General features: G+C 39.1%; 2 protein-coding genes across 6 annotated transcripts in view; one reads left to right on the plus strand and one right to left on the minus strand.

Moving 5' to 3' along the window:
• The first annotated feature begins 585 nt into the window (after window positions 1-585).
• On the plus strand, window positions 586-3,149 carry LOC122309762 (putative pentatricopeptide repeat-containing protein At3g05240). Of its 2 annotated transcripts, XM_043123406.1 has the most exons (2): window positions 586-1,711; window positions 1,877-3,149. In XM_043123406.1, exons 1-2 carry the CDS (start codon window positions 1,414-1,416, stop codon window positions 3,109-3,111), a joined length of 1,533 nt encoding a protein of 510 aa, XP_042979340.1. In that variant the 5' UTR covers window positions 586-1,413; the 3' UTR covers window positions 3,112-3,149. The 2 variants fall into 2 exon arrangements, with proteins under 2 accessions (XP_042979340.1, XP_042979339.1); XM_043123405.1 differs by having other exon boundaries at window positions 586-3,149.
• A 192-nt stretch (window positions 3,150-3,341) lies between these two features.
• LOC122309761 (serine/threonine-protein kinase TOR-like) overlaps window positions 3,342-26,030 on the minus strand; it is a 63,427-nt gene continuing 40,738 nt past the window's right edge. For 2 of the 4 annotated variants that reach the window (XM_043123404.1, XM_043123403.1), the window contains exons 36-57: window positions 15,249-15,317; window positions 15,072-15,164; window positions 14,012-14,152; window positions 13,787-13,915; window positions 13,508-13,673; window positions 13,201-13,415; window positions 12,501-12,707; window positions 9,039-9,152; window positions 8,739-8,942; window positions 8,367-8,447; window positions 6,680-6,754; window positions 6,535-6,601; window positions 6,283-6,443; window positions 5,994-6,167; window positions 5,734-5,862; window positions 5,573-5,656; window positions 5,049-5,110; window positions 4,895-4,967; window positions 4,678-4,812; window positions 4,178-4,351; window positions 3,834-4,099; window positions 3,342-3,496 (exon numbers count right to left, since the gene is read on the minus strand). In XM_043123404.1, coding sequence (XP_042979338.1) covers window positions 3,478-3,496; window positions 3,834-4,099; window positions 4,178-4,351; window positions 4,678-4,812; window positions 4,895-4,967; window positions 5,049-5,110; window positions 5,573-5,656; window positions 5,734-5,862; window positions 5,994-6,167; window positions 6,283-6,443; window positions 6,535-6,601; window positions 6,680-6,754; window positions 8,367-8,447; window positions 8,739-8,942; window positions 9,039-9,152; window positions 12,501-12,707; window positions 13,201-13,415; window positions 13,508-13,673; window positions 13,787-13,915; window positions 14,012-14,152; window positions 15,072-15,164; window positions 15,249-15,317 — 2,838 coding nt within the window. In that variant the 3' untranslated portion in view covers window positions 3,342-3,477. Of the gene's footprint in view, window positions 3,497-3,833; window positions 4,100-4,177; window positions 4,352-4,677; window positions 4,813-4,894; window positions 4,968-5,048; window positions 5,111-5,572; window positions 5,673-5,733; window positions 5,863-5,993; window positions 6,168-6,282; window positions 6,444-6,534; window positions 6,755-8,366; window positions 8,448-8,738; window positions 8,943-9,038; window positions 9,153-12,500; window positions 12,708-13,200; window positions 13,416-13,507; window positions 13,674-13,786; window positions 13,916-14,011; window positions 14,153-15,071; window positions 15,165-15,248; window positions 15,318-26,030 lie in introns of those variants that run through there. The other 2 variants (XM_043123401.1, XR_006242514.1) reach the window with 2 other exon arrangements.

Raw genomic sequence — 26,030 nt, forward strand, 5'->3', positions numbered from 1 at the left:
CATGAAACCTAGTTGTTGCATTTAAAATAGGATCCTCTGGGAATATATTTTGGTTTCACACAAAGCTCGATGATAATCAGAATGTTGCATTGCATCCGTTGAACAAGATCACTAGAAGTTTAACAAACCTAAACATGCAGCATGCATGATAACAATATTATTCCCATGATCGGTGAGAAAGGGGGCAACAGTAATTGAACATTGGTGACAATAAAAAGAATAGTGCTAGGCTTGCCCATTAAAACAATTGTGAATTGTGAGTTTTTATTTTTTATATTTTTAAATATTTTTAAAAAATAAAAAATATATCAATACATTAAAAATTATTTCATTAATCATGAAGTAAAAAAATTAAATTAATGAACGAACTTTTAGAGTAGTCACATTAGAGCGGCACACTATCATTTTAACAACAAAAATGCTATGCACACCGATAGATCATAGATGGGTCCTGATTGGATCTCGATTTAGTGATTAAGAAAATATTTTTTTTTAGTGATTTTGTTATTTTTTTTTAAATATTTAAGAATATAAAAACATAATGAAAAGAATCAAACAAAAAATAATTTTTTTTAATTTTTCTTTCTGGGACCGACTTCGTACCGAGGATGTAGCACTGCTGTAGGTGACAAATGAACTTACAGAGGGGTGGGTCGGTGCCGAGAGAATGGAGGGAGAGAGAGAGAGAGAGAGAGAGACTGTTAGCGCGACTCTGAGAGAGAGAGGTTGCTGCTCTAGCTTAAGTGCTCAGATAGGGCAGCTGCAGAGAAACATAGGAGAGAAATAGAGAGAGGGCCAGCGGGCGGCGGAAGCGGTGCGACGGGGCTAGTGGCTGGCCGATATCGACGGCGGCGAGAGCTTCGAGGGAGGAAGAGTGAGAATAATTTCAGATTTTCTAGGCGTAAGGTTGACAGAGAAGGGAAACGGAAATCACTGGAGGGGCATCGTTGTGCGACAGGGACTTACCGAGAGAGAAGACGCGACGGATCTGGGGTGTCCGAACTACGGTGGGGACTAATGGGCCTCCTCTGTGCGTGATGGGGGAACACTGAAGTGAGAGAGGGAATTCGGTACCGTTAACAGAGAAACACAACGGCAAAAAGGAAAGGAGAGGAATTTCGGCGTGAAATTACAGGAAAGGTGCGACGGTGAAGGGAGTGACCGGTCGGCTGTTTCTGGGGGTCTTCCGGCGAAGTAGCTTGGCTGGAAAAATCTGTGATGTCTCGGTTTGAGGAAGGAAATGCTACGGTGCTGTGAAAGTGGGTTGTTGTTTTGAAATCGCAGAGGGGGCAGAGGGTGTTCGACGTGTTCGATTTGGAGTCAAACAATGGCCGCCGTAAGCTAACAATTCGGTCATGTTACCCTAGAAGAGAGGGAGTCAAACAATGCTGCTGAGTTGAAACAAAGAAGCATATGATGAAACACTACAACGCCATCCTGCCTTTGTTAGACAAATGCAAAACCATGGCTGAGTTGAGACAACTACATGGGCTGATGATTACTACATCAGTGATAAAATATGTGATACCCTTGAGCAGGCTTATTGATTTTTGTGCGAATTCCAAAGCTGGAGACCTTGATTATGCAGAGTCAGTTTTTAGCCAAATTGAAGTGCCTGGTGCATATATTTGGAATTCCATGATCAAAGCTTACTCAAACATCAACAACCCAGATGAGGCTTTGCATATGTATAGAGAAATGCAGCGAAGAGGTTACTCACCGGACCATTTTACGTTTCCTTTTGTGCTCAAAGCATGTTCAGTAATTACGAATCCACATCATGGGAAATGCATTCATTGTCGAATTTTGAAAACTGGATTTGAATCGGATGTGTATGCGTCCTGTGGTTTACTAAATATGTATGTATCCTGTGCAGATATGGTAGCAGGATTGAAAGTGTTTGAAGCTATTCCTAAGTGGAATGTGGTGGCTTGGACTAATTTGATTTCTGGGTATGTTAATAATGGTTGGCCAAAGAAAGCAATAGAGGTGTATAAAGAGATGGAGTTTTGGAGTGTAGAGTCTAATGAAATAACCTTGGTTAATGTATTAGTTGCATGCTCTCATAGTAGAGATATAAATTCTGGAAAATGGGTTCACAGTCGTATCTGCCATCAGGGATATGATCCATTTGAATCAAACTCAAATTTCAACATAATACTTGCAACTGCCATTATAGATATGTATGCAAAATGTGGTAGCTTGGGATACGCAAGGAAGTTGTTTGACAAAATGCCTCAAAAAAACTTGGTTGCATGGAATTCCATGGTTGGTGCTTATATTCAATATGGCAGGGTTGAGGAGGCACTAGGTCTGTTTCGTGATATGATGATTGGTGGGTTTCAACCGGACATAGCTACATCTTTTAGCATCATAGGTATCTCTGCTCATTTGGGGGCTTTATCATTGGGACAAAATATTCATTCATTTGTATTGAAGACCAACATTGTCAAGGATATTGCCGTTGGAACTGCCCTATTAGATATGTATGCTAAAGTTGGAGATGTAATAAGTTCGCATAAGATCTTTTGTGAATTGCAAAAGAAAGACACGATTGCATGGACAAGCATGATAATTGGTTTAGCCATGCATGAGCATGCAGAGGAAGCTCTAAGTACTTTCAAAAGAATGCAAGAGGATCCTAATGTAATCCCTGACGAGATCACATACATTGGGGTTCTATTTGCATGTAGCCATCTTGGGTTGGTAGAAGAAGGTCAGAGACATTTCACTTCAATGGTAGATGATTATAGCATAGAGCCAACAATAGAGCATTATGGTTGCATGGTTGATCTCTTGAGTCGAGCAGGCCGCTTTGAAGAGGCAGAGAGGGTAGTGAAGAAAATGCCAACCCAACCAAATATTGCCATATGGGGTGCTCTTTTAAATGGTTGTGAGATTCATGGAAACGTGAATTTAGCTGATCAATTGAGAAGCCGTATAACAGAATTGGAACCTCGGGGTAGTGGAGTTTATGTTCTTCTTTCCAATATATATGCTAGTGTTGGTAAATGGCAAGAAGCAAAACTGGCTAGAGAGCTGATGACACATAGAAGGATTGCAAAAACTCGAGGGCACAGTACAATTGAACTGAAATTGTTGAACTTGTAATTACTTGTGCAATTTTACTTCAAAAGGATTTTGAGTTACAAAAAAAAAAAAAAAAAAAAAAAAAAGAGGTGACAAATGAACTTCAATTCTGACAGGGAATTGATCAAAAGCTCTTTTTATTTTTCTTGCCCACAATCACAATTTAAACATCTTAACCTTCAACTTAGCCAGATTGCATATGCACAAGGGGTATCAACTTCTGGAGCAATCAAAACTTGAGAGCAAAGATCAGCCGACAAATGATGCATATTTTATTAATTCGAATTACTTCTATACAATAACACAATAACTAAGAAGTGAAAAAGATTTATCAGATGGTCCAGCTCTGTACAAAATATACACATATATACATCGATAATCTTCCGCTTACCAAAAAGGGCACCACCTGAAACAGGCAAATAAGTAGTGATCATTAGATATCGGGATTTCCTGAATTCATAGTTGATCAAACGCTATCGGCATGTAGACGGTTACTGGTTTTTAGAATTCAGTTTTGCGGGTATGACAAATCAGGTGTTGTGACCGACAGAACTTTCAGTTCAGAACATCTTTCACGTGATTAGCCTTGGCTATGCATATTTTTAATAAAGCTTCTTATTTACCGACAAAAAAAAAAAATAATAAATGTGTAACGTTCATAAAGTAAATGGTTATGTGATTTTTATAAATCATGTCTGAAAGAAAGAGAACATCAAAGCGAAGAAAATAATGCAACATCTTACCCGACAAAATTTTGGCACAAATTTTCATGCGATTTAGCTTGGATAATCAACTTTTGAACTTGCGATTTAACAGATAATCCATGGTCAACTTCGCGGGTATCTCCAGAAATTAAGGTGCTCTGGTCAACACTTTGTTGGATAGAACTCGTGGATACAGAAGGACAAGTAGAAAAATCACGTCCAGTAAGTTTATTACTCATTCGAGCCATTACAACTACAGCACGCTCATTCAAGACCTCATTAGCATCACCGAGTTGACTAACAGCCTGCACAACCAATTGATAATATAAGAGCAACTCGATAAAACAATTCCATATCATCTGACAATCAAAGTTCTAACTTACCTGAAGAAGTTCCCTTTCCCGAGCACCCCGTTGAGGTTGAGGAAGCTCTTCATCTGGAGCAGAGTCCTCATCATTCACAACAGGGGGGACATTAGTGGTTGCAAACACTGACATTTGTGGGACTTCATTGAAGTTGAAAAGACGCCAGTTGATAAGAGGATCGTGAACAAAGGCCTGTAATATGTATACCTTAGGATCAACTTCCTTATTCTATCATTTCAAATAAGCATTATTTTCTATTTCATTAAGGACCAAAGTCACAATCATTGCTCGCTCTTTTTTTATCTTTAAAATGAGCATACCCCACAATAATTGTCATTAATCCATTAAACTGAATAATATTTACCCATTCAATATTTTATTTCTACAGCTTGTATGTGTAACCATATGGGGGAGATTATCTCACCCTGTACATCCATGTAATTAGATATAAAACATTAACTTTTCCTAAAGGCAAAGCTTACAGACTCCAAACAGAACATAGGACTTTTAGTATTTACCTCCATCATAGCCATGACACTATCTTGATTCGTTCGGAGAACTTCCATCACATTTTCACAAGTTGAACGGAAATTACCCTCAATACCACTAACCTCCATGGCTTTCACAAGCATTCTAGTCAAGCGGAAGGGTACCTACATTATGAATTCTAAAATATAAGATTTTTAATCTGTAAAAACTCACAAAGCTTGAGTCATATTACCACAAATGACAAACCTTCTCAGGAAACTTCTCCCGGTTCATTGAAGCTTCAAAGCAGTCACCAAAATCAATGTGCAAGATCTTTCCGCTGCAACAGAACACCAAAATGTAAGATGCCGCAAAATTCAACAAAAGCAGGCCTAAATGCTTCGCTTGCTATATAAGATACCTAGAGCGGTGCAGCATAAGATTACTTGGGTGTCGATCACCTAAGCCAAGAAGGTAACCCACCTGAAATAAGAAACACTTAATTTAGCTCACTTCAAAACTTAAAATTGCACTAGAAAATTACTAATAAAAAAACATGAGTAAATGAATAAAAAAACAAAAAAAAACTTGCAGACATCCTCGTGAAACAAGTTGTCAAGCCTTGATATGGACCTGCTAGCATCATGGTGCTTAATGACGCTAAATTAGTATGAACTCATGTCTATGTGCAATGAGATCGTTGAAATATGATTATCTTAACGTGATTATCTTAACAATGGGCACTCTAGAGATGCAAGTTTTAGAGATAGATTCAGCAACAGAGGGAAGAGAGGGGAGAAGGGGGGGGGGGGGGGGGGGGGGGGGATGGGGGACGGGAGGATTTAGTACAAATCATAGAGATCCACAACATACATGGAAAGCATACAAGAGAGAAGGAAAAAAAATATATATGAATATGAAGGATGGTACAAAGCAAACAGATACCATGCTCATGACAGCTAAACTTCTGGTATAATTTGTCCTCCTCTCTAGCCATACCTCAGAAGTGCTACTTTTTAACCAAAGAACCTGTCAAAAGCCAATTCTATGCAGCACTGATAAGTAACAATAGAACAAAAGCAACAAGCATAGGGAAGAATAAATACCCTTGCTAGGTCATTTCCTTCAGTATTTTTCAGGGCATAATCAAATACTTCCACTTTAGCAATGAGTGGCAAATGGTCATAATCTGGGGCGAAACTCAACATATATTTGTGCTCTTGATTCAGGGCAATCTGAAACCATGAAATGTTTAATCAAGCAAGCTATGCAGCTACCCTCAAAGGCCCACACAATCACTCAACAACATGGGCAAATACACAACATAGAGATGAGGGACATGTGAGATAGAGTGGTTTCAACTGACCTTTCTGGCATTCCTGTACTCCCGGATGAGATGGTAGAGTGTATCACAATTTGGGACCCAACCAATCAATCCATTGTTGGGAGACAAGGGAATGACAGCATATCGTTGGATAGACAGATCCTTTTCTCCAGTTTTCCTAGAATTCTCGAGCAGTGTATTCACCAAACCAAAAAGCTGGCAAGAACAAATATGTTAGGGTATGTTAGTGCCCGACAGAAGTGAAAAAATAGTGATATTTATTTAGAAAATAGAATAAGATATCCTTTAAAACCTGGAAACCTGAAATTACCTGCATGACACGTTCATCTTGGCGTAAATCTTCATGTCCCTTTAGCAAGAAGGCATGATCATTACCATCACTCCCACAAATCGTTAACTTCCGAGGTCGCTGTTTAGATGGTATAATACCGAGTTGAGATGCGAATGACGCAATTGTCACCACCGGTGAATCTGAAAAATATGAAAATGTGATTTATATTGGAGTTCACCTCAAAAGGTCTAATCCTAGCATGTTGCGATGAAAATATATGCTCAAACATACCAGCTCGATAGGTTCCAGGAACAGCTAGCTCCAAATTGCGACATTCTAACAACTCCGGAGACACAGACTTGTTTCCATTGGTTAAAAAAATGTTAAATGCAATTATAATGGACAAAAAGCTCATGAAAATAGAGATTCTTCTTACTTGCAGATCCAGGGTAGTAAGACTTTGAAGCTGCTTATCTATCCTTCTGAATACGTGATAATAGAGATCCCATGCCTGACCAAGACATTCCTTAAAATATTAGGACCCATGGTTTATGAGTATTCACAAGAAAATGCAGAGTGAGACCCTAAGCCACCCATAACCTGTGTCTGGGCAAAGAGCAGAGGAAAAGCTTATAACCATGACGCAGATGACAATTTAGAACCACAAAGTAAAATCTGGTGTAAGAGCAACTGCCTGCAGATAAGAGGATTCAAAGTATGGATGCACACTGCGTCCAGATTGCTCATACCAAGGTGTACAAGATATTTATTGAGTTAAAAAAAATATAATAGAAAGGAATAGTTCTGGATCCTAAGGCCAGGTTTGTTTCCAGATGAAAATGTTTTTTGGGAAAATATTCAGCTGTGTGTGATTGGGAGGGGTAGAAAATTATGATCGAAAGAAAATATTAGGTTGGTCAACAGACTGCTCTCTCCACCTAAATGGCTTACCCCTCTCAAGATGTGTAAGCCATTTTCCAGACTGCTCTCTCCTCTCCCCACACCTGGTCCTACAACAGGCTTGAGACCAACCTTACCCTCTCCATCCCCACCTATACCATTGCTTCGTCTGCACAACTCCTCGCAACTCACCAATGCTCCACCAACACAATTCCCTACCGCCTGCCATCCTTTTTCCCTCCTTGCCATGGAATCTAAATTTGACTCCAAATCGTCCTCATCCATGCCCTTTCCCATTCTCTGACTCCATGTTCCACCTCCCCCAGTTTCAACTCACCCCCAACATAATTCAAGCCAACTCATATACCTCTTCGATCAAAAACACCACCTCCATTGAGAATGCGGACTCGGGGCTTGATGATAAGAGTTGGGATTGGGTTGGTTTCCAAAGACTTTGTGGTGGTTACTAAACCAGAAAACGGGTTGCACAATGAAGCTATTCACTTCTTCAATTTCAGTCAACCCATTCTTTTTCTAGATGCATACGCAAGTCTTAGTTGCACATCCTATCCTCAATTGCTAACCAACTTCCATTTCTTAAGATATATAGGCTGAGGTCTCAGTTTGATATGGATACAGGAGTTTATTTTCCTATTCACAATAATGAATGTAATGGTAGCTTGAAAATGAAGTGACATGCAAGCTGGGGAAGGTAGGTTCACATGCAATGGCATCTTCAGCTATTTTAATGAGATGGACACCAAAAGCTGATTGAAGAGGACCAACGCCACGAGGCATCAATTTATGTAGAAAATTTCTAATCCTCCCAACCTCGTAGAAGGAACCATTAAGATGTCAGGAATCACAGTGGTGTTCCTGATTTTTACACACACAGAGACAGGATAGTAGTCTCTCTCTCTCTCTCTCTCTTCTATAATTAAAATATCATTTCATTAATAGCAGTAAATAGGCATAGCCCAAGTACACAGGAGGTATACAAACAGCATACACCTAGTTACAAAACAAGGAGCTAGAAAGTGATGCAAAAAAGTCACTAAAGCAAGCTCCATGAAGAAAGGAAGCAAATGTCTAACTACAGTTCTGTATAAGTTTAAATGATAGGTTATGATAATACTCATTATTTTCATTACAATTTTCTTCGTTAAAAAGAACGGAAATAGCTAGAAAATAAAGAACCAAATTACTTTTGAAAGATTTCATACCTGATTGAGCTCAGCATCTTTTCCAGTTCTCTTATATTTCATGCAGCATTCATAGGCCTCTTGTAATTCATGATGATATGCCTGAAAACCGCATGAGATAAAAGAACCGACCATTAAACTAAAGAGGTGGTGTCAATGCTTTATGTGTTCAAGTGGGAAGAGTTCCAAGATTTCTGAAATTTTTTTCCAAAGCAATGGTTTGATCTAACTTCCAATAAAAAGTTTAGGAGCCTGGAGAGGTTTAGTTAGCTAAACATAGGAGTTTCTAAGCAAAATTTATGATAATACTATTCAAACAATGCAAAATGAGCACAATCTATTAGTTATGTAAAAATAATACAGAACAAAAACTGCTGGAAATCAGACTAAAACCTCAATGAATGCCTTCTCTTTTATGGTTGTATTATTCCTCATAGCCCCTTCTTCGAGCATTTCGTGCAATGGCTCCAATGCCTTCAGCATGCCCTCAATATTATGTTCACCAAAATACAAACGACTAGCTTCTTCTAGTGCGTCATGCCACAGTTCATGCCAAAGTATTGCAACGCGGATTAATTCATTTGATACAAGTTCTGCCTGTAGATAAGCACCCACTTATAAATTCCTAATTTTAATTAAAAAAAAGAAAGAAGAAAGAAAAATAACAAAATTATAATTAATAAGTCATTTCACCTGATCGACAAGTACACCACTATGCTGCCGAACTTTGTCAACCACTTCTTGGGCGGCAGATTTACGCAAAGTACTTACTGATTTACAAGCTACCAGAAGAGGGTACATAAGAGCCTGTAAAATGAATTGAATTATTATAATTCATGTGGAAGGAAAAATGATTAAAATAAAATGAAAGGCATCTATAATGAGGACATGGCTTGCAACACATTCCATGAATACCTGTTGGAATCTTTATATTTATTCATCTCAAGAACTGCATTCCATGAACACCTTTTCAGTAATGTCTAATTTCTAGGTTGCCAACAAATTTTATCATCACCGCCTTGTCTCAACCTAAGGGTAAAATCAATTAAAGAACGAAGAGATCAACTCTGCCTCCCAATCATGTGTTAATCTAATAAAAGTCAACTCTGCCTCCCAATCATTTGTTAATCTAATAAAAGTAACATTCCATTATAAACCTCCCAACAAATTTTTCTATCTAAACATATTCTCACCACTTTGACGCTTTATTTTTTCTCTCCATAGGCATTTTTCCTCTCTACCAAAAGACCCAAGCATCTCTTCGTCTCAATCTAGAAAGGGAGAGAAGGTGGGGTAAGAGCTTTTGCTCCTCCCTCCTTCCTCCCTTCTGGCTTGCCCAGAATCTGTTCAGTTTATTTTCTACTGGTTTTTTTCTAGTTTTCAGTCCATAGCAAGGAGAAGAGCCAATCTACTGCCTTCCATTCCAGCCCTCAATGACCGCCATGCACCCACTGCAGGTCTCTCCAACTGCCGATCTTTCATACGGCAGAAGAAGAATGCCAAACATAGCGGCGCGTGAGCCACACACTCGGCTCAAACAGCATGTGTGATCCACGTGCCTCCGCACCAAGGAGTGCCTGCTGCAGCCATATGTCATTTCTAGGGCCAGTGACCTTGGATCCTTTGGACCCGACCATCCTCCACTCTCCTAGCGTGGTGCGTGACTTGCTACCACTATCTCGGGTGGTCATCCGCCGGTGATTCGGTGCATCTCCAATTTGCTATCTTCCTATGTTTTTGCTTCCCCTAACCAAGGATCATGGGAAAGAGGTAGTGGAAGTCTCCGGAAACCAGTCCAGACCAGCAACATGCAGCACACATCACTTTACTGCGACTTCCAGTCGCAGTCTTACGGTCCGTTTTCGGTCTATCAAAACTGCTTCAAGCGGCTTCTCCCTATGAGAAATGGGTGGGGGTCAAGTCATTGGCCTCAGATCCATCTTTTTTTCTGGTGTTGTTTTTCCTGGTTTGGGATGAATGCTGGGGCCTCCCACCCTGTTGACTATTATATACTGAAACCGTCAAATATATCTATAATATGTTTGCTTAGAAAAAACAAAAAGTAACATTCCCTTGGAATCTGTATATATATATTAAATATCTGCAAATGTTTTGCTATTGAAGCCTCTTTATAGCAAGCCATCTCAAAGGCCGATCCTCACACAGCACATCATGTCAATTTGATCTTGATTCTTGGAAAACTTGAATGCAGGACATTACTTTGAAAGTGTAAATTTTGCTTGATCTCTTCGTCAAAGCTAAGCCTTTTAATATAAGTACCATACCAATATCTTGTTAAACATGGATGCTTGGCATATATAGAGGAAAGAAAGGAGCATTTATTTGAATGTTTTGTTGCATGTTGTTTTCCTGATCAGGGAGCTTGCAGCTAACACAAATAAAGTAATCCCTCTATCACTCCTAATGTTTATCCAAACCCCAATCCCAAAAGCCCCACTTACCTAATATGAAGACCACTCTCCCCACATCCCATCATATTTAGCTTCCAATGAGATTCGCTAGAAAGCCTCTTTCTACATGGCTTAATGCCATAACCAGTTACCCAACAGAGCTTTGTTAAACAAGAACAGGGTTCTAAGTCCTAAACTGCCTGGAGAAATCAGGGTGCAAATTCTAGATTACTTGACTAGGAGCAAATCAAAATCCTATGAGTTGAGTCGGCTTATCAAAAAGGAGATGAGACTAGACAAACTGCTCATTATTCCTAGACCCGCTGAAAAACCTAATAGCAGTCTCCTCTATTCACAGCAATCGGCAGCATTCTACTTGGTGCCTCCCTTATCACTATAAATGTAGAAGAGGTTATAAAGATCCCCATCTCAATTCTCAAGAGCTCTTTTAAAGAAGCCCGAGGGGTGTTTCCTAAATCAAAATGGAGACATGCTCTGTACAGTTAGTGTGTACAATCCCCTTGCACCATTTCTTCTTGAAGCCATAACTCGTCAACATATACAGCAAGAAACCCTTTCTAACATGATCATACAACTTTTCCTAAATTGAGTTTTCAAAGCACTCTTGGCACCCCTGATCTGATTCAACAATCAAGGCATTCATTGGCAATAACAACTTAGTCTAGAATTTGACACCCTTGACGAAAGAGACATAACCTCCTGCAACATCTTTCTCAGCCTACTAGCAAGAACCTTGGAGATGATTTTATAAACACTACCCACTAAATTGATAGGACACAAATCCCTAATATCCTTACCCGACTATCTTGAGGATAAGGGTGATAAAGGCAGCATTAAGGCTTTTCACAAACTTGGCTTGAGCATGGAGTGCAAAAAAATTTTACTTTGAGATCCTCCCAGCAGGTCTTAAAGAAGGCCAAAATGAAACCATCAAAGCCTGGGGCCACCAACTCCAATAACTCGCTCAGCTAAAAGACGCTGTCAAACAACATATAAAGCTTTCCCTCCACCAATTGAATAATAATATTGCCATCCACCTTTTGCCTCCAACTGAACTTTTTAGAACTACAAAATATGCTCAATGAATTCTGTATTATCTTAAAAAAACCACGCCACTAATAAATAGAGACCATCCATCTTGTTTGTGCATCATGAATTATGGAAAACTTATGTAATCTTATCTCTCACATTTAGCCAAAGAGTTCTTGACTTCCGTCTCCATCTCCCCTCCTCGAATAGAATAATCCTCTCTAGCTGACTAAAAACCTCATCAACTTTTCAATCTCTGACAAGGTTCATTCTTATGCGAGAACATCAAACCCTTGTAGCTCATCCATAAGGCGTTATTTCCACTTCCCAACATGGCCAAACACCTTGTTCCATTCCCAAAAATAGTTTCAGGGTATTTGTATTTACCAGCAAAGAAGGTTAGTTGAGTTAATTTGTAGTTTAGGAAATACAACATAACCAGATAAATATGAATAATGTGGCGGGTGGGGGGAGAGAGAATCGAGAAAATAATAAACTGAAACAAGTAAAGGGGATTTGGGAAAGATGAAACAAAAAAAGGAATAACCTCTCATTGAAGTTGATTGATTCCTCAATCTTATAATATATATTTTTTTCAAGTGCCTCTATCTAATAATATTAGTGCGAAATAGTTACAAATATTGAATCCAAAAGTACATTGATAGCATGAACATAAAAGCCACCAAAAGCAAACCTGTGGATGACTTTGTCCGATTCGCACCAAAAGCGACTGTATCAGTTCTCTCAGAGGATAGTTATTTGAATGTATACGGGCAATTATTTGAGGTAAAACCACAAGCCACGTGTTAATATTAACATGTTCAAATCCTTTCCGTAGTGCCATTTGAACTTCTTCACTAGTTCCATGGTTGAACCACAATGTGAGAAGGCGAAGTATATCCTGAAGCAAATAGTAGGATCCATAGAAATTTTTTATTAGAGTCAATTGTACCGAAACCAAGCAACAAGGCATGATCCAGAATTTCAATGAACCATGAATACCATATCTCCAAGAATAGACTAAGTGCAGAGTACAATTGACAGCCGTGTGGTAGAAATGCAGATCATGATATGGAAATATACATACCAGTAAGTGAATATGTCTATATATGGATACAAAGATACACAAGCATTTATTGGCATTATTTCTTCAAGATAAAAAAAATATAAAAACTCAGCTTCATCAACATCCATAATCACTGCAACTCCCTTCATAATGGAACATCAGATACTGTAAACTGCTTATATACCCATTTAAGCAGCACGCATAAGGTGGAGAAATGGAAAAGATGTATATCTAGATAGGGTACAGAACAGAACCTCTTTACACAGGCCGAATAATTTAAAGAAAAGGATTGCATTGCAAAAAGGCCTCAGATTGAGATTTGGTTTACCCGTAAACTATCATCAACTCCTTTAGCATTCGCTGCACATGCTATTGAATGAAAATATCCCGTGACTGCTGCAACAACATACTGTGCTGCAGAATTGGAAAAACCTCGTACAGTATAATGACACATTACTGCTGTATTGAACAAGGCCCAGGTATGCCATGCTCTTGCCCATTTTTTCGCACATTGAGTAGCATATTTAAATGCCACAAGGATATCTATAAAAATTGAAACTTTGTGAATATGGGAGGTGAATCAAATCTTCAAAGGAAACATAAAACTACAAAAAAAAATTACAAGAAGTCATTACCTTGAATAGTATTGTCATCGAATCCAGGAGAGAGTGACCACTGCCAAGTCCCAAGTCTATGATATACACGGGCAATGAGTGGAATGGTTGGACTTGTACAGCTTACATAGTCAGTTGACACAATTGTTTGAATACTTGGAGTACTTGAAAGGTCTATAGCCAAATTCTACAACAAAATTGTGCCAAGAAAAATTAGTAGTAAGAGGAATACAGAGTAGAGTGCTAGCAGGAAGTAGTGATCATGGATTCATGAGGGTAAAGGTGAGAAATATGCTATACCTGCAGCTGAGCAAATGCTTCCTTGCGCTTAGCATCTTCTCCAAGTGACCACTGGTATTCCAAGTATGCCAGCATTACTTGAGGAGGCCCACGGTACCTTACATTTTGAGGAGAAGTTTCGGGGTCAAACTGAAAATGATTCCATACAAAGTTGAGTTAAGCAAACAAGAATGTGTACAAGTCTCAAACTTAGCATACTTGTTGGAACATATGTGCTAAATAGACCTGCAAGAGTTTAACTAAAGTAGATCTAGCCTGGCTGATCTGTCCACTCTTTCGGCAAAGAGAAGCAAACTTGAGCCAAGTTTCAATATCTTCTGTAGGCGGTAGAACGAGTGCTCTAACTGCCAGGAGTGCCTGCCAGACCTGAATATCCAAGCATCTGAAAGGTTAGAAAAAAGCAAATGAATCGTAGCAGCAGAAATCTAGCTCTTAAAAGAGGAATGACCCAGAAACCTCTCCCAACCCATACCCTTCTTTTCTAGAGTCCAATCCCGATGCAACTCCTAACTTCTGAAGAACAACAATTGCCCCATCCAATGCTATATGTAAAACCCACCAATCTACACCAAATCCTGACTTTTACAACCACAAACCTCCAAAACCATTTTAAACACTGTCATATACATGCTGAGAAATACCATCTACACCAAATCCTGATTTTTACAACCATAAACCTCCAAAACCATTTAATAGGCTGTCATATACATCCTGAGAAATACCATCTCTCTAAAGATAATTAACATGAACAAATGCAATTCAAAATCACAGCTACTCCGATTCCGATTTTTTTGTGCCAACTTTTTATGCAGTCTACAAAATTAATGGAGAAACTGCAGGTGGTTAGCATTAACTCAAGCCAAACGCCAGCAAAACTACCAAAGGAAGAAGTACAGCTCAGCCGCCCAGCAGTATTTATCCATTGTATTCATCATGGTAGTAAGCATGCTTACGTGCACCATTAAGAATGCAAGATTAGCCAAACATTTCTAACTACTTTAAATTATTGTTTTTAATAAAAAATTAAAACTAACTACAATTACACATTAATTGCAGCAATCCCCATCATTTCTTTAACATTTTATGCATTCACCCAAATCCGAGCTCTACCATGAAGTATTTTTTACTTTCAGAGTAACTAGAGTTTCTACAATTAACTATGCTTAAAACCTAATGTCTAATTGGGACTAATCCTCATTTCCTATATGCCAGTTTGTTTCTGACAGCGGTACCTACCTCATTACAGAAAGTAAGATCAGTCATAATAAAAGCAAAACATATCTACCTCAACATTTCGTTTCACTCCTTGTATTCGTTCATTCCACATATTGCGAATAAGGGCCCGCCGTCCTTCAGCAACGGTACAGTAATCAATGACCTGTAAGAGAAACAGATTTTTCCTCGTATTGTGATTTATTTAATGACTAGAACAGAAAGGGAATCTAGATATATCATAGCAAACCTCCTCTAGTTCTGAGAGCTGCTGGACACGGACCATATTGATATAAGCACGTTCATAGCTCTCCAGAACCTGAAAAACAAAGAAATTACATTACCGGCTCATCAAATAAGAAAAGACATAATGAATATTTTTGTTGTTGTTATTGAGTCATTGACATCATTTTTTAAGTAATAAATTCATTAAAAGTGCAAATGGCACAAGCCAAGTACACAAGATGTATACAAGAGAGTTATTTCCGAAATGACCATTATTATTATCACTAGTATTGATATTCTTCTTATTATTTGCTATTATTATTACTATTAGCCGGAAGAAAAAGTCATAATAGGAATAAAATCATCTGCATTACCGAAGTTTGTAAAGCAACAGAAACTAACTACAGTACTGAGGTGCTCGGATGAAAACAAAAAGTTTCTTAGTACATGGCACTTGAAGCCAAATCTTATGGAGGAAAAAAGCGTGTATGGCTGGCTTAATGTCAAGTTTTTAATATGCATGCTTACTATATTTCTATTTGACTATTTTGAACAATAATGACAGCAGTATACACCATATCAAGCCTGTTTATACCTTAGTCAATATTTTCAAATCTCTATAACAGTAGAACCAAAAATTCTAAAGCTGTTGTATGTGATGATGGGCTTGCGTATATCAGCTACATCAGAAATAGACAGCATGCTCTACTTTATGTACAATAATACAAAAACTTCAACATAACAGCCAATAGTAAAGAGATATCACAGTGCTCAGCACTTTTGGGGAAACTACCTAGAGAAGGATCTGCATCATACTTCTCACAAGACAATAATTTTTTAAATCCTCGATTAAAGCAAGTATTCATGGCAAGCAGTTTGAGGTTTTTCTAGAGGGAAACTCTCACTGAGAAATTTTGAGCTTCCCAAGTTTGGCAATACAAGGCCCTCCTTAGCAGATGCTCCCCAATGGCATGCTACAGAAGTGTTGGGGAGTTGTGATGGTTACTTGAATACTTGCAATATGGACTTTTTTAAGAATAATTCCACATTAATTTTCACTGCTCTCTAAAAGAAGTATACAAAAACAGTTGCAAGATTACTGCCAAGTGCTGCCCAGAAAATAAATAAAAAAGATAGGATAATCAATAATGTTTATGGGGTTAAAAGGTTAAAAAAAGAGCTCCTCAGAAAATAGACCCATGACTTGATGTTGTTTTCAAAGTGATCTTGCCACCATTGATGGTCTCCATAAATTCAGCGTGCATGAAATCTGGATGAAGGTGATGTAGCCCAAATCAGGCAAAAGCTAGGATTATCATAAAAGTCACTGTTTTTTTTTTTTAATAAATAAAATAAGTAAATGATTGTATTAATAAGAATAGGCATAGCCCATGTACACAAGATGGTATACAAGAGGTAACACCTCTTTAGGAAGAAAAGTAACAAGAAAATTATGAAAACCAAGGCCATTAAAATCTACAGCTATGGCCCATAGAAATAAAGTTCCAGCAAAAAGTAATCTAAGTTCCTCTAATAAGCGTAGAGCGCAGCGCTCTTGGTCTTCGAACGTCCGTTCATTACACTCCTACCATAAGCACCACAATATAAAAATATGAATCATCTTCCACACAACTGTAATTTGTGGGACGCCTCCTAAATTTGCCCAACTGGCATAAAACTCAACCATTGTGGCAAGCATAACTCGGGCTAGCTCTAACTTTTTAAATACATGGTCCCATAACGCTCTAGCAACCTCAAAATGCAATAGAAGATGATCCATAGTCTCCCCACTTTTCTTGCACATACAATACCAATCCACTATAATCACCCTGTATTTCTGTAAGTTATCCATCATTAAAATCTTATCCAAAGAAGCTATCCAAGCAAAAAATGCCGCTTTGGGAGGCGTCTTATTTTGCTAGATCCTTCTCCATGGAAAATGATTATTCTGCAATTGTGTAAAGACTTGTAGAAAGAGCGAAATGAGAAGGTACCTTTTTCTACGAGTACCCACCACAATGTCTCAGATCCTTGCATGCTTGGTCTCATGGAGTGTAGAAGACTAAAGAAATCCTCAAAGCTGCCTACCTCCCAATCTTGGGCCACCCTAATGAAGTTCACGTTCCATTGGACTAGGTCCCCAAATATCTCCATAAAATCAGCCACTAAAGCTTCTTTCTCACATGTCATCATGAAAACTGAAGGGATTGAGTCCTTAAGGGTGTTATATTCTAGAGCCATCTGCCAACACAAGTCTAGTGTGACGAGTAAAAACCCCTACCCTAGTCTAATGTGCTTCCAAACTCCCACTCCATAAACCCTATGTACCTCCCTAGTACTCCACATCCCCTCCCCCCCCCCCCCCCCAAAAAAAAAAAAACCTCCATATTTGCAATCAATCACTGACTTCCATATGACTTCTGGTTCCATATTATATCACCACAACTATTTCCCGAGTAAGGCCCGATTGAAAATCCTTAAATTTCTAATTCCCAACCCATCAGAAGAGATTGGGGAGAATACACCATCCCACTTAACTGAAATCCTCCTCCAAACTGCTCCAATGGAAGTCACGATGAAGTTTCTCAATAAGGGTAGCCACACTTTGCTAGAATTGGACAAAAAGATAAGAAATATGTTGGTAAATTAGACAGAGTGTTTTTGATTAAAGTGATCCTACTACCTTTTGACAAGTACAATCTCTTCCAACCTGTCAATCTACGTTCAATCTTCTCAATCACTGTATCCCAAAACGATTTAGCCTTTGAGGCTACCCCCAAAGGAAGACCAAGGTAATTCATGAGAAGAGAGGAAACCTTACATCCAAGAGTGTTAGCCAATTGTCTGATGTTGCGAACATTACCAACCGGCACCAACTTGGATATGTCGAAGTTCACTTTCAAATCGGATGCCACTTCAAAATACAGTAACAGTGCCCTCATTGCCTGAATATGATTTTGTTCTGCCTCATAGAATATCAGTATATCATTTACAAACAAGTGATAAAAGTTAAGAGTACCCCTATTGGGGTCACCAACCGAGAATCCAGCCACGAAGCCACTGTTCACCAAGGTGGAGATCATTCTGTTAAGCACCTTCATTTTTTTTTTTTTTTTTTTTTCGATTGGTAAATAAATTTTTATTGCTCAAAAGAGAAGGCATATGCCCAAGTATATGGGACATATACAAGAGCAATGCCTAGTTGTGCTAATTTAGAGATACAAGGAATTCATGAAAAGGCATGCCATGGAAATCAATTACAATCGACCAATGGAGTAAAGTATTGAAAAAAAAATTTCTAAGCTCATCCAACGACCGCTCTTGGTCTTCAAAGTTTCTTACATTCCGCTCCCTCCAAATGCACCACTATAGACATATATGTATCATTTTCCATATGGATGCAATTTGAGAGTTGCCCCGAATACCTCTCCAAGAAGCTAGAAGGTCACATACACTTTCCGGCATCACCCAAGCTAACCCCAATTGAGCAAAGACTTCATTCCACAAGGTCATGGAAATCTCACAATGTAGTAATAGGTGGTTAGCAGACTCTCTACTCTTCTTGCACATATGGCACCAGTCCATAACTATAATACCACGTTTTCTCAAGTTGTCTATAGTGAGAATTTTCCCTAAAGAAGCCGTCCATACAAAAAATGCTGCCTTTGTTTCCAAATGCTCTTCCATGGGAAAGGATCCGTGTTGTGCATGGTCATGGTTTGGTAGAAGGAGCAGGCCGTGAATACTCCTTTCTTGGAAGGGCACCAATAGATCTTGTCTTGAAAAGAAATAAGATATGAATAAATGGTTTTGGCCTCAATGCCAAACCAGTCCGTGTGTTGGTTTATTTATACAGCTTAGGTTGTTACAATTACAATGATGAGAATACATTTGAAATAAACATAGATATCGAGTACAAGATAGGCGGAAGCAAAAATTAAAGTAAATCAGGTAGTTGGAGCCGATAAGGTTGTTGTAGATGATGAATCCGTTGGTGATAAGTCTGCTGTGTCGAGAGTGGACTGAGTCTCTTGCTTAACATCCCCCTGCAAGCTGGAAGGGGGTAGGCACACTTGCAGCTTGTTCCGAAGCTCACAAAAGCGATTGGTGCTTAATCCTTTTGTAAAAACATCAGCAATCTGGTCTTGAGAACAAATAAACTTGAGTGTAATATCTTTATTAAGAACTTTCTCGCGGATAAAATGGTAGTCCATTTCGATATGCTTGGTTCTAGCATGAAAGATTGGATTAGAAGTTAAGGCTAATGCACCAATGTTGTCACACCAAATTGTGGGAGGGATAGAGAGTGGTATACAGAGTTCTTTGAGAAGCATTCTAACCCAATAGAGTTCGACTATGGTGATTGCTAAAGCCCGATATTCTGCCTTAATGCTGGAACATGCTACAACTGTTTGTTTCTTAGCAGTCCAAGACACTAGGCATGAACCAAGAAATACAACATAGCCTGTAGTTGAACGGCGATCATCCGGATTACCGGCCCAATCGGAGTCGCAATAGGCTTGAAGAGTAAGAGATCCTTTTTGATACCATAAGCCGTGATCAATTGTTCCTTTGAGATAGCGGAGAACCCGCTTAGCAGTAGACCAGTGAGTGGATCTTGGACAATGCATATGTTGGCATAGTTGGTTAATTGAGGAAGCAAAATCCAAACGAGTCAAAGTGCAATATTGTAGGGCACCAACAGTTTGGCGATACTCAGTAATTTGAGCTGTTGATAGAGGTTCACCATCAGGAGCTGAAAGCTTAAGTCCCGAGGAGCTTAGTAGGGATAAGGTTTGGCACCAATCATCTTAGTGCGATGGAGAAGATCACCAATGTATTTTGATTGCCGGAGGTGTAAGCTCGTAGAGTCTCGATGAGCTTGAATGCCAAGAAAATAATTTAACGAACCAAGATCCTTCATTTTGAATTCCATTTGCAACTTGTCAATAAGAGAAGCAATAAGAGAAGGATGCGTGCCTGTCACAAGAATATCATCCACATAGATAAGGAAGAGCAAGTGAATATTTCCTTGATGATAAATAATTAAAGAAGAGTCCACTGGTGAGGAAATAAATCCAAACTGAAGTAGAGACTGAGATAGGCGCATGAACCAAGCCCATGGGGCTTGTTTGAGTCCATATAAGGACTTCTCAAGCTTGCAAACATAGATAGGAAAATCTGGATGAACAAAGCCTTGAGGTTGCTTCATATAGACTTCCTCTTATAGAACACCATGCAAGAAAGCATTAGAAACATCCAATTGTCGTATATTCCAATCAAAGTGAACAGCAAGAGCAAGAATAACTCGAATTGTGGAAGGTTTAATAACTGGACTGAATGTTTCAATGAAATCTATGCCACATTCTTGTTCAAAACCTTTAGCCACTAACCAGGCTTTAAGTCGATCAACTTGACCATTGGATGTTTGCTTAACCTTGTAGACCCATTTGTTATCAATAAAATTATGATTCAATGGTTGAGGGCAGAGTATCCATGTACGGTTTGCAATCAGAGCATCATATTTCTCTTGCATAGCCGTGCACCATTCATGATGCAATGAGGCTTATTTGTAAGAACAAGGTTCAATTGGCATTATTATACTGGTGAGAGCTTTAAGAGGATGTTTTGTGGAATAGAATGTCTTATACTCAGGGAAGGTGCGAGGCTTGAGATGGCTTGTTTGAGACCGAGTAGTCATAGGATGGGATCTATGAGACTCAAGGGGAATTATAGGTTCGGCTAATGAGTGAGGTGGAGATGGAGAAATATCTGGATTTGAACTGGATGTGGGAGGAACGAAATCATATAAAGATGATAGATTGATTTGGTCAGGAGAATTATGAGAGGTAGATGAATCTGCATGAGTGCTAAGAGATAGATTAGATCCAATATTAGAGAGAAGTAAATCAGAATTAAAATTTGAAAGAAATGAGATAGGGAATGAATTATCGTGAGAGGTAGCCACTGTGGAAGGTTGTGAGGACTTCAATCCATCCTTTGCAAGAAATGTAAGTTCATCAAAAACCACATGATGAGAGATAAAAATTTTATGAGAAACTGGATCTAGACACCTATAGCCACGTTGATTGGCACTATAACCCAGAAATATACACTTCTTAGTACGAAACATGAGCTTGTGGGATGCATATGGCCTTCAAAGTGGATAACAAGCACATCCGAAGGTACAAAGAGTTGTATAATCGGGAAGTTTGCCAAACAATTTGAAGTAGGCAAACAATTAATAAGGTATATGGCAGTTAAGAAAGCATCAACGCAGTATGTGAGAGGTAAATGAGATCGAGCAAGTAAGGATAATCCCATTTCAATAATATGTCTATGTTTTCTCTCAGCAGTACCATTTTGTTGAGGAGTGTGGGGACATGTGATGCGATGATGAATGCCATTGGTTGCAAGGAATGATTGAAATGGTTTAGACATTTATTCCCCACCTCCATCAGTTTGGAAGTTCTTAATTTTGCAAGATAATTGATTTTCAATAAGAACTTTCAATTTGAGAAAACAAACAGAGACATCAGATTTAGTTTGAAAAGGATAAAGCCATGTAAACCAAGAGAAATCATCAATGAAAAGAACATAATAACAGCAACCACTAAGAGATTGAGTTGAGAAGACCAACATCGGAATGAATAAGTTCCAAATGTGAACTTGTTATTCGATGAGAACTTAAAAAGGGAAGTTGTTTGCCTTTACCAAGTTGACAAGGCTCATAGATTTCATTATTATTCAGTGAACCAACATAAGGGAGAGAATGTTTATTTAATAATTGAGTAACAACTGAATGGGAAGTATATCCTAATCTAGAATGCCAAACTGGAACCGATGCTTTGACTCCTACTACTGCTGTCATTGCAAGTGGTTTATTGAGAACTGACGACTACAAATTGATTGGATAAAGTCCACCATTACTTTGTCCTTCCAACAGTGTCTTCCCCGTGTGGTTGTCCTTGACAAAATAATGAGAAGCAATTAGAATGAAGAAACTATGATTGTCAAGGCAAAATTGATTAGTAGAGAGTAAATTAGCAGAAGCTTGAGGACAATGAAGAATATGACTAAGTTTAAGTGAAGAAGTAGGAGTATGGAGAACAATAGAACCAGTATTTTTGATATTCAAACATTGTCCATTACCAACAGCAACATGTTCCTGTCCAGTGTATGGTTGTGCAAGAGTTAGCTGCTCAAGGTTGGCTGTAATATGCTGATTGGCCCCACTGTCAGTGAACCAAGGATCTTCGGCAATATGTGTAGCATTAGTTTGAGCAACCATAGCCGCTAATTGAGTAGAAGGATGGTGACCTTGATAAGCATAGTCCATGCGATGAAAACAGTCCAGTGCTTGGTGGTTTGATTTGCCACAGATTTGGCAAGGGGTGCGTGGGGTATTAAAGGTTTGCTGAGGATGATTTGGTCAAGGAGAAGGATAAGATTGGGTATTAGGTGCTGGCTTTTTGGAATAGGATGGAGGGTGGAAGGTTTGAGGGTGGGGTTTTGTGGGGTATTTTGGCTTTCTGTTGTAAGGCTGTTGGGGATGTTTGGGAGCAAATAAGGCTAAATTATTGGTTTCAGGTGGGATTGAATGGTGTTGAGTTTCTAGAAGTAACTCACAACATAGTAGCTCGGCTTGGAAGTCTTCAAAGGAGAGAGCTTTGTCTCGGGTGGCAAGGGACAAAGAAGTGACAAAGGGGTGATATGAATGATTCAAACCACTCACAATGTAAGCAATTAAATCATCATCATCAATGGGCTTACCAACAGCTCCTAGTTGTGCTACTAGTGGCTTTGCCAAATCAAGATAAGCAGCACACTTCATGGAACCTTGATTCAAAGTTTGGAGGAGCCGCTTCAAGTGGTTGATGCGAGATCGAGATGGAGAAGCAAATTTGTTGGCCAAGGCAAGCCAAGCAGGTCGCGTCGAATTGAGACCATACACAGATGGTGCCACTTTATCAAAAAGAGCATTAATCCAACCCAAAACAAATTGATCCTTTCAATTCCATAGGATATACTCAGGATTGAGAGTAGTTGTTGGTTTCCCTTGATCATCAATGAGAAACTGAGAGGGGCATGGTAGAGAACCATCCAAAAAGCCCATTAGATCTGCCAAATCAAGATAAGCAGCACACTTCATGGAACCTTGATTCAAAGTTTGGAGGAGCCGCTTCAAGTGGTTGATGTGAGATCGAGATGGAGAAGCAAATTTGTTGGCCAAGGCAAGCCAAGCAGGTCACGCCGAATTGAGACCATACACAGATGGTGCCACTTTATCAAAAAGAGTAGCATTAATCCAACCCAAAACAAATTGATCCTTTCAATTCCATAGGATATACTCAGGATTGAGAGTAGTTGTTGGTTTCCCTTGATCATCAATGAGAAAATGAGAGGGGCACGATAGAGAACCATCCACCAAGCCCATTAGATCATGACTCTTGAGAATTGGAACAATTTGAGACAACCACATGAGATAGTTAGTCTCATCCAACTTACCCGAAACAAGTTGGCTAAGATTGGGGGCAATAAAATTGATAGATGATGAGGCAACCATTAGACGAGGTGAATTTTTTTTTTTTTTGAAGAATCAGTGTAGAAGTGCGTGAGCAGAGTGGCTCGATACCATGAAAGAAATAAGATATGAATAAATGGTTCTGGCCTCAATGCCAAACCAATCCGTGTGTTGGTTTCTTTATACAGCTCAGGTTCTTACAATTACAATGATAAGAATACATTTGAAATAAACAATAGATATCGAGTACAAGATATGCGGAAGCAAAAATTAAAGTAAATCAGGTTGTTGGAGCCGATAAGGTTGTTGCAGATGATGAAGCCGTTGGTGATAAGTCTGCTGTGTCGAGAGTGGACTGAGTCTCCTGCTTAACGGTCTTCACCTTCCCCTGACACACGAGTGGAGTACACAAGGTCAAAGAATGCCGAAAAGTCATCCATTTCTCAATCTTGTGCATCTCTAAGGAAAGTAACTTTCCATTGGCAAAAGCCATTGGAGATGATAACTAAATCCGCAATTGATGCTTCTTTCCTTCTTGCCTTGCATAAACTTGTGGAAAAACTTCCTAGAGTGCCCGATCGCCGCACCATAAATCATGCCAAAATTTTACCTTCAATTCGTTTCCGACGAAGGAAGTACGTGCTGCATATGTGTCCCGCCCTTTTCTTTATATGTTTCCATAGCCCAACTCCATAAGGCTCACTCACCTCGTTGGAACACCAACCTCCCCATGATTCCCCATACTTCAAAGCAATGACGGTTTGCCACAAGGCCTCTTGTTCTTGGTGATATCTCCATAACCATTTGCCAAGCAAAGCTTTGTTGAAAGATTTCAAAATCCAAATTCCCAAACCTCGTTTGATGGGAGAGCAAATTGTGGCCCATTTCACCAAGTGGAATTTAAACTCATCATTTATTCCTCCCCATAGGAAATCTCATTGAAGTTTCTCCATGCGATGAGCCACCTTGGCGGGGAGCGGAAATAATGAGAGGAAATACGTTGGTAAGTTATAAAGAGTGCTTTTGATTAAAGTCATCCGACCCTCTTTGGATAAGTACATCTGCTTCCAACCAGCTAATTTCCTCTCCATTTTTTCTACCACATCAACCCACATGGATTTTAATTTGAACGCTGCACCCCATGGGCAACTGAGATATCTTACAATCTAAGATGAATGCCAAACTCTCCGCATTGGGTACATACCCTATTGGCACTACCTCTGATTTAGCCAAATTCACCTTCAACCTTGACGCGGCTTCGAAGCATAATAGGAGAGCCCTCAAAGCTCAAATTTGCTCATGTTTGGCCTAACAAAAGATTAGGGTATCATCAGTAAACAATAAATGAGAAATGTTAAGCGAACCTAAAAGTACCTCACCCACTGAGAATCCTGATAGGAACCAGCCCACCACGACCCCTGAAATAATCTTGCTAAAAGGTTCCATCACAAAAACAAAAGGAAGCGAAGAAAGAGGGTCACCTTGTCGCAATCCTCGGGAACTTTTAAAAAAGCCATTTGATGTACCATTCACCAATACAGAAAAACAAGTCGTAGAGATACAATGATGGATCCATGTGCACCATTTAGTGCAAAAGCCACATCTCTCAGCATATAAAGTAAGAATCTCCAATTGACATGATCATAAGCTCTCTCCATGTCCAACTTGCATAGGAGCCCTAGCTCCCTTGACTTAATTCCACTCTCCAAGCATTCATTGGCAATGAGTGGGGACAAAGGATCCCCTTGTCTAAGGACTCGAGAGCCATTAAAAAAGCCAACTGGACTACCATTCACCAAAATTGAAAACTTCACCGTGGATATTCACCATCTAATCCACGAGCACCATCTCTCCCCCAATCCACACCTCCCAAGCAAGTAAAGTAGGAACTCCCAATTGACATGATCATAAGCCTTCTCTATATCTAGCTTGCATAGGATTTCTTGATTGCTAGATATTAATATACTATCTAGGATTTTGCCTATTTATGGTAATACATTTTTCTTATTAATTATATATTAAAAAACAGCTATCTAGGCATCATTGGCAATATGAACTGGGTCCAAAATTTGCCTACCCTATACAAATGCATTTTGGAGTTTTGTAATGATAAAAACCTCCCCTAGGTGGTTAGCAAGCACCTTGGAGATGATCTTAGACACCTCACTCACAAGACTAATGGACCAATAATCCTTCACCTCCGATGCCCCAATCTTCTTGGGAATAAGTGCAATAAATGTGGTACTTAGGCTTCTCTCAAAATTTCCAACCGAAAAAAATTCT

Source organism: Carya illinoinensis, chromosome 5 (assembly GCF_018687715.1).
Source record: "Carya illinoinensis cultivar Pawnee chromosome 5, C.illinoinensisPawnee_v1, whole genome shotgun sequence".
Taxonomy (NCBI): domain Eukaryota; kingdom Viridiplantae; phylum Streptophyta; class Magnoliopsida; order Fagales; family Juglandaceae; genus Carya; species Carya illinoinensis.

Bases quoted from the DNA above. Each gene is read 5' to 3' on its own strand.
- LOC122309762 (XM_043123405.1), top strand. From the start codon at position 1,414: ATGATGAAACACTACAACGCCATCCTGCCTTTGTTAGACAAATGCAAA.